The 7,369-nt window shown below is 45.0% G+C and overlaps 1 protein-coding gene across 47 annotated transcripts in view; it reads right to left on the reverse strand.

Moving 5' to 3' along the window:
* The window catches only part of CLASP2 (cytoplasmic linker associated protein 2), a 146,440-nt gene extending 140,061 nt beyond the window's left edge, over positions 1–6,379 (reverse strand). For 11 of the 47 annotated variants that reach the window (XM_036332919.1, XM_036332917.1, XM_036332897.1 and 8 more), the window contains exon 1: positions 5,755–6,374. In XM_036332919.1, coding sequence (XP_036188812.1) covers positions 5,755–5,949 — 195 coding nt within the window. In that variant the 5' untranslated portion in view covers positions 5,950–6,374. Of the gene's footprint in view, positions 1–5,754 lie in introns of all 47 variants that reach the window. The other 36 variants (XM_036332883.1, XM_036332889.1, XM_036332908.1 and 33 more) reach the window with 8 other exon arrangements.
* Between the last annotated feature and the right edge of the window lie 990 nt (positions 6,380–7,369).

Genomic DNA, 7,369 nt, shown 5'->3' on the forward strand with positions numbered 1-7,369 from the left:
TCAAATTCTGAGGTGCGGAGTGCGCGAGCGGGCTGGCGGTGGAGGGCGCGGTTGGCGTTTTCAATCGGGAGGGAGTTGCAGACTCTGAGCTCCAGATCCGGGCGAGTCTTTAGCGACCCAGACTCAAACGGGAGAAGCGGGACAGTCTGGCTTCGGTCAGAGCGAGTGCAGCTTTCTCTCCGAGCTTTGCAGCGGGTGCTGGGACTCAGAGAGGCAGAGCCCCTGGGGACAGGACTGAGAGCCGCCATAACTGCTCTCTCCGGCCCACCCTGTTGATCCTGTGCGACCCGCCCCGCCCAAGCCCTGCACAGAGGCTTTTGCCGGATAGCCTCAGGCAAAGGCTAGATTAGCACCTCCCTAGAGGACAGAAGTTCTCTCACTGCAGACACAGCTGATTCTCATAGCCACCTGGCCTGGAGGTCAAACCCTCCCTGGTATTAGCTACAACAATCAAGGTTTAATTATAAGACTGCGAACAAAGACCACTAGGGGGTGCACCAAGGAAGCATAACAAAATGCGGAGACAAAGAAACAGGACAAAATTGTCAATGGAAGATATAGAGTTCAGAACCACACTTTTAAGGTCTCTCAAGAACTGTTTAGAAGCCGCCGATAAACTTAATGAGATCTACAAGAAAACTAATGAGACCCTCGATGCTATATTGGGGAACCAACTAGAAATTAAGCATACACGGACTGAAATAACGAATATCATACAGACTCCCGACAGCAGACCAGAGGAGCGCAAGAATCAAGTCAATGATTTGAAATGCGAGGAAGCAAAAAACACCCAACCGGAAAAGCAAAATGAAAAAAGAATCCAAAAATGCGAGGATAGTGTAAGGAGCCTCTGGGACAGCTTCAAGCGTACCAACATCAGAATTATAGGGGTGCCAGAAGATGAGAGAGAGCAAGATATTGAAAACCTATTTGAAGAAATAATGATAGAAAACTTCCCCCACCTGGTGAAAGAAATGGACTTACAGATCCAAGAAGCACGGAGAACCCCAAACAAAAGGAATCCAAAGAGGACCACACCAAGACACATCATAATTAAAATGCCAAGAGCAAAAGATAAAGAGAGAATCTTAAAAACAGCAAGAGAAAGAAACTCAGTTACCTACAAGGGAATACCCATACGACTGTCAGCTGATTTCTCAACAGAAACTTTGCAGGCCAGAAGGGAGTGGCAAGAAATATTCAAAGTGATGAATGCCAAGAACCTACAACCAAGATTACTTTATCCAGCAAAGCTATCATTCAGAATTGAAGGTCAGATAAAGAGCTTCACAGATAAGGAAAAGCTAAAGGAGTTCATCACCACCAAACCAGGATTATATGAAATGCTGAAAGGTATCCTTTAAGAAGAGGAAGAGGAAGAAAAAGGTAAAGATACAAATTATGAACAACAAACATGCATCTATCAACAAGTGAATCTAAGAATCAAGTGAATAAATAATCTGATGAACAGAATGAACTGTTGATTATAATAGAATTAGGGACATAGAAAGGGAATGGACTGACTATTCTTGGGGGGGAAAGGGGTGTGGGAGATGCGGGAAGAGACTGGACAAAAATCGTGCACCTATGGATGAGGACAGTGGGTGGGGAGTGAGGGCGGAAGGTGGGGCGGGAACTGGGAGGAGGGGAGTTATGGGGGGGAAAAAGAGGAACAAATGTAATAATCTGAACAATAAAGATTTAATTAAAAAAAAAAAAAAAAGGTAAAGGGGCTGTGATTTCGGATTCCAAAAAAAGACTTGAAATCCTAGCACATTACTTAGCCTAGCACTCGACAGTTATAATATAAATGCTATTTATTATTTTCTCCATTTTTTTTAGAATCAACTTACTGTTTATAGTTGCAGATAGACAATATAAAAAAGTGAAAACAGAGCTGACAAATAATAGGATACTGAAGAGGTTTATGTAAGGACAGAAAAGGAAAGGGAGAAGGAAAATTCGCATCTCCCTAGGTTTAAGTACTCCTCCAATAATTTACCAGGTCTGTGACCTAAAGCAAAGTATAGCTTTTCTACAAAATCAGGAAAATAATAGTACTGCCTTTATAAGGCCATCTTAAAGATTAAAATGAGGTAATGCAAATAAACCACTCTGAGATAGTGCCTGATGCTAAGGACTCTTTAAATAGTGGTTATTATATTTAATTGCACTTTAAAGGACATTTTATTGTCATAGTACCATTTTAAATTTTGGGGACTCCTGAAATCACAGGACTGTTCTTAGCAAAAGTCAAATGCCGTGTGTGTGTGTGTGTGTGTGTGTGTGTGTGTATACACATACTTATTTCCATTATTTTTAATCTCCAAGACTGACCTCTCCATTTCAATAAACAGCACCTCTATTGGTGCATAAGCAAAGCAATTATTCCTAATTCTTTCAACCCTCACACTCATTCCAATGGGAGGTCCTATCCTATCCCCAATCATATTCCAAATCTACTTCTCATCAATGTGGCCAAACCAGCCTTAGCCACCATCAACTCCCTGCTTCTCCTGCTGCTCCTTTTCAGAGTCCACTCTCCACAAAGGAGCCACCCCTCTACATAGAACTCCCCATTGATTTAGAATAAAATCTTATAAATCTCTTTCCACCTGCCTCCCCAACTTCATTCTCTTAACATCACACTCATTTGTAAGCTCTAGCCATGCTGGCCTTCTATATGTTTAACAGTACTAGGGCTTCTGCATTTGCAGTTTTCTCTGCCTATATTTCACTCCTATATTTCTTTCATGTCATAATCAAATTTCACCTAACTTCTTTGACAACACAAAATAGTCTCACCACACCCTCATTCTTTTCACATCAGTTGATTTAGAAGCACTTGTTACCTGAAATTATCTAATTTGTATACTCATCCATCTTCTTTCTAATAGGATCTCCATGACAGCAGGGATCTCACTCTCCAATCTCATTTAAGTCACCCTCTCATGAGGTCTTCAGTGACCAGCTATTTAAAATTTAAACATCTGCATCCTGCCCAACACTTCCTATTCTCATCACTGCTTTTCTCCAAAGTAAATATCACCTTCTAACATACTTATTTCAGTTATCTATCTTGTTTATATTCTTCTCCCCCACTAAAATCTACATCCATAAAGGCAAGGATTTCTGTCATATCCCCCCCCCCCCCATTGTATCAGAAGTACCCACAAGACTGAGTGCTGCACATGGTAGGTCTTCAATAAATATCCAAATGAGGCTGAATGAGTATTGTGTCTTGTTCACAGCTGGATCATCAGTATCTAGAACACCCAGCACATAGTATAGTCACTTCCAATTGATTGACGCGATGACAGTTATTAAGACACACAAATTCTGAGGTCCTATCAAATCCAAAGAAAAATTTTATTTTGTTCAGCATAATTTAAAATTTAACTACAGCTGTCTATTTGTGTGTATAATAAAAAATTCTGACACACTTTTCCCAAGAGAAATGTTTTATTGTATCATGAGTAAAAAATGATGACCTAATTTGAAGCAACTAAGTTTATAAATAACAAACTAATTAGAATGTCCTCTCTCTGACAATGTCAGAAAAGCTTCTATACAGCATTCTGTAGAAAGGAGAGAACTAACGATTCTGGAAGGAGGGAGCAGAATTGGTGAATTAATAATATCTTTGAGTAGGCAAGAGGGCATAGGATCTAATATGCATGTGGAGGGATTGGTATAAGAAAGAGACAATTTGTGCATTGTAACTGAGAAGAAAGTAGAATATTATGGGCACAGCTACAAGGAAGTGTGTAGATAAGACTGTAGGAGACTGAGGCATGTCTCTTCTGACTGCTGAAATTGTCTCAAGCAACAGTATCTAGTGAGAAGCATGGAGAGACTGTGTTGTAAAAAGATGAGAACTTGGGTCAGGCGCCTGATGGTTCTAACTCTTGAACACCAGTTGAAGGAAAAACACAGCACTTGAGTGAAGTAGTGCATAAGAGACTTAAAAATTGAGATACTGTGGTATTCTAGAAGCCAAGAGAGTTTCAAAGAGATGTGACTGCTCAAGGGCTATTCCCTGACTGTACATCTGAAAGGTGACCTGACCCCCTGCCAGCAAGCACTAAAGAAAGGGAGTCAGCATTACGAAGTTGGTTAGGACAAGGGTCTCAAGGCCTGAGGTGTTCTAAAGGCTATTACTAAATGTTATTGCTGCTAAAGGTTAAAATGTAGCAGAGCATTTTGCAGGTACAGCTGTAAACAAGGTAAGTTTGACAGGAACCTAAAGGGGATAGTGCAGCCAACCACAGAGAAGACACCAACATGTAAATGACCGAAGAAGTGTATTTAAGCAAAGGCTAAGACTCCCTTCCAAGAGGCAGAGCTCTGGACATGAATCCGGTCTCCTTTCCTTGGTACAAGTCAATGAAACGACCTTGTGACAATCCTGTCTCCTCTTTGCACTGAGTTCCGAATTCCTTGGCATTGCCAAAGAGTTGACTTTCTGTAACGGCCTATGCTGCAACATGAAATCAATGATCTTCGTGTTGATATGCCCTTCTTAAAGTATAAGTAAATTTGGCTTGTTTCTTCCAAAGAAATAAGGATAATCCCCAAACAGTAGTGATCTATACAATTAAATATTAACTTTTTCCCCCAAAGTTAAAAAGGAGAGATAGCATGTAATGGAGCATCAAGGTAGTAATTTTCAAACTGTTTATTATCCTGTAAAAGTCAATCCTTCCCAAAACTCACACAAATTTCACTATTACATCTTCATAATAACCGTAGAGCACGCTGCCTTTCTTCTCCACGAGGACAGTTTTCACTGGATTATAACATACATTACCAAGAATACTTCACTTCACCCATGGGAGGTTTGGGCTGGTATTTTAAAGCAACACTGCCACCAGAAGACTAGAAAGAAAAGTAACTGCTAAAAAAACTACAACACAAGCTAATTACTGCATGTTTACCGGGCCTCCCAAAGTAGCTACATTGCAACCTGCCTACTAACTACTACAGGCTCATCAGAAACACTCAATCTTCCTTGTACCTCATCCTTTTATGTATTTTATTTATTTTCTGCATCAGCAGACCAGCTAGGAAATGGTTTCCACTCCGAGGTCAGGCCTCAACGGCGAGAAACCGAAATGACAGAGAGCACGCAATTCCTTGCTGTCCACAATAAATAAAAAGCAAACACGTGATGCCCTGGAGTTAGCATCTTGTTATTAGGTTTAACGGCGCCTGATTAAGCTCTAAAAGATGCTTTAGAGATGAAGAGCACAATTTATAAAAGAAAAAAGAGCAGGAGATTAAGGATAAAAATCACTTATTAAAGAGGGATTAACTTGACATCTCTTTCATAATACCTGGATTCTAACGTCTTATGTCTCGGTCTAGGTAGTGTTTACTTCGGGACGTACAAATGTAAAAAAAAAAAAAAGTCTTCGAGCCCTTTATGAATTATCACCGATTTTTAAAAAAATTAATGATTACACAGTGGATCCTCATGCCAATAACGCATCCCCGTGTCGGGGAACGGCTGGATTTGTCATTGTTCACAATGGTGGAAAAACTTGGTCGTGATGGGAAGCCAGTCCCCTGCTCCGATCCGGAGAGGCAGGCTCGCCCGAGATCCCGCGGGTCCCCGGGTTTCCCCTTTCCGGGGTGGTTCCGCCGAACCGAGCGCCCCCGAGGGGGCTCGCCGGGCCGGACTCGCACGTCCGGGATTAAAGGGCCGGCCGGGGAGGGCGTGCCCAGCCCGGCCGCGCCGCCGCCGCCGCTTACCCGGTAGTTGCTCGAGCCCACCCAGCCGGTGAGGGCGTCGATCGTCTTGCCCAGGCTCCCCACGTCCTCCTCCAGGTCCGGGATGGCGCCGGGGACGCCGAGGTACAGCAGCAGCTCCTGGCCGACCTGCTGGCGGCCGCCGACGTCCTTCTGCTGCACCTGGGCGCTGAAGTACTCCATGCTGCGGGGCTCCATGGCCGCGGCCGCCCGCCCGCCCGCCCGCCTGCCCGCCAGGGGCCGACTTTCGCCGGGGGCCGCCCAGCCGCCAGTGCGGGTCCCCGCGGGAACGGGCGGGACGCGCCGAGGGGCGGCTCGCGGGGCGCGGCGGGCGGCGGGAGCGGCGCCAGGCGCCCAGCGGCCCCCAAACTAGTCAAACTCGGCGCCCCCCGACACCCAGCCCGCTTCAGAGGCCGCGGCCGCCGGCGACGTCAGCACGCGCGTGACGTCAGCACGACGTCGGCGAGCTTCCGCGGGTCTAGACTAGAGCTCGGCGGCGGCGGCGGCGGCGGCGGCGACTGCTGGCCCCGCTGGGCGAATGGGAGCCCAGGCGGCGGGCGTTGCGGTGGCGCTCGGTCGGCAGTCCCTGGAGCCCGGCCGTTCTCCGTCCCCCGCGATCACAGCGCCCTGCCCTCGCCCCGTGAAATATAGAAAGCTTCCGGTTTTCCTCCCCTTTAAAGTCAGTATGTGGGAAAGTAGCTGGTATGTGGACGCCCTCTTCCCCAGCCCCGCTCCAGTTTGTTTGTTTTTTGGTTTTACCTTGTAGAATAAATACACTCCTTCATTGAAGAAACATCGTGACCCCTGTTTCCAGCCACCACCCCTACTGACTGGGCGACCGTGCCTTTTTTATTTTTAACTGCGTTTTAGTTTACATAGAGTAAAATGCACAGATTTTAAGTGTGCAGTCCATGAGTTTTGGCAAATGTATTCACCAGTGTAAACACCACCACCACCACCACCCCCCCAACGAAGACGTAGCGCATTTCCATCACTCGGGCAACTTCCCCGTCAATACGCACTGCCTCCCTAGGCAATTCTACTCTGATTTCACTTTAGCGTAGTTTTTCCTGTTCTTTCACATCATGTAACTTCATAGAGTCTGTACTTTTTTTTCTTTCTAATTTATCTTTATTGTGGAAATTATTACAGAAGTGCCCTTCCCCACTTCCCCCAATGACCCCCTCCACCCTGCACCAGCAGGTCCCAGGCCTTCACCACACTATTGTCTGTGTCCAGGCGCTATGCATAAATGCAAGTAAATTCCCCGGTTAATCTCTCCCCACCCACCTCCCCACCCCCGCCTTCCTTCTGAGATTCGTCAGTCTGTTTCGAGCTTCTGTACTCTTTTTGAGTTGGGTTTCTTTCTCAGCTTAATGTTTTGGGATTCATCCCATGCTGTTGTAGTGTTAGCAGTCCCTTTTGGTTGCTCAGTATTATCCATTGTATGGAAGCATCACAATTGCTGACTCATTCACCTGTTTACAGACATTTGCATTGTTTCCAGTTTTGTATAATTATATATAAAGCTGCTATAATCGTTTATGTTCAAGTCATTGTGTGGACAATTGTGTTCGTTTCTATTGAGTAAAATACACTGTGGGGGATAAAAAAATAA

Source organism: Myotis myotis, unplaced genomic scaffold (assembly GCF_014108235.1).
Source record: "Myotis myotis isolate mMyoMyo1 unplaced genomic scaffold, mMyoMyo1.p scaffold_m19_p_13, whole genome shotgun sequence".
NCBI lineage: Eukaryota > Metazoa > Chordata > Mammalia > Chiroptera > Vespertilionidae > Myotis > Myotis myotis.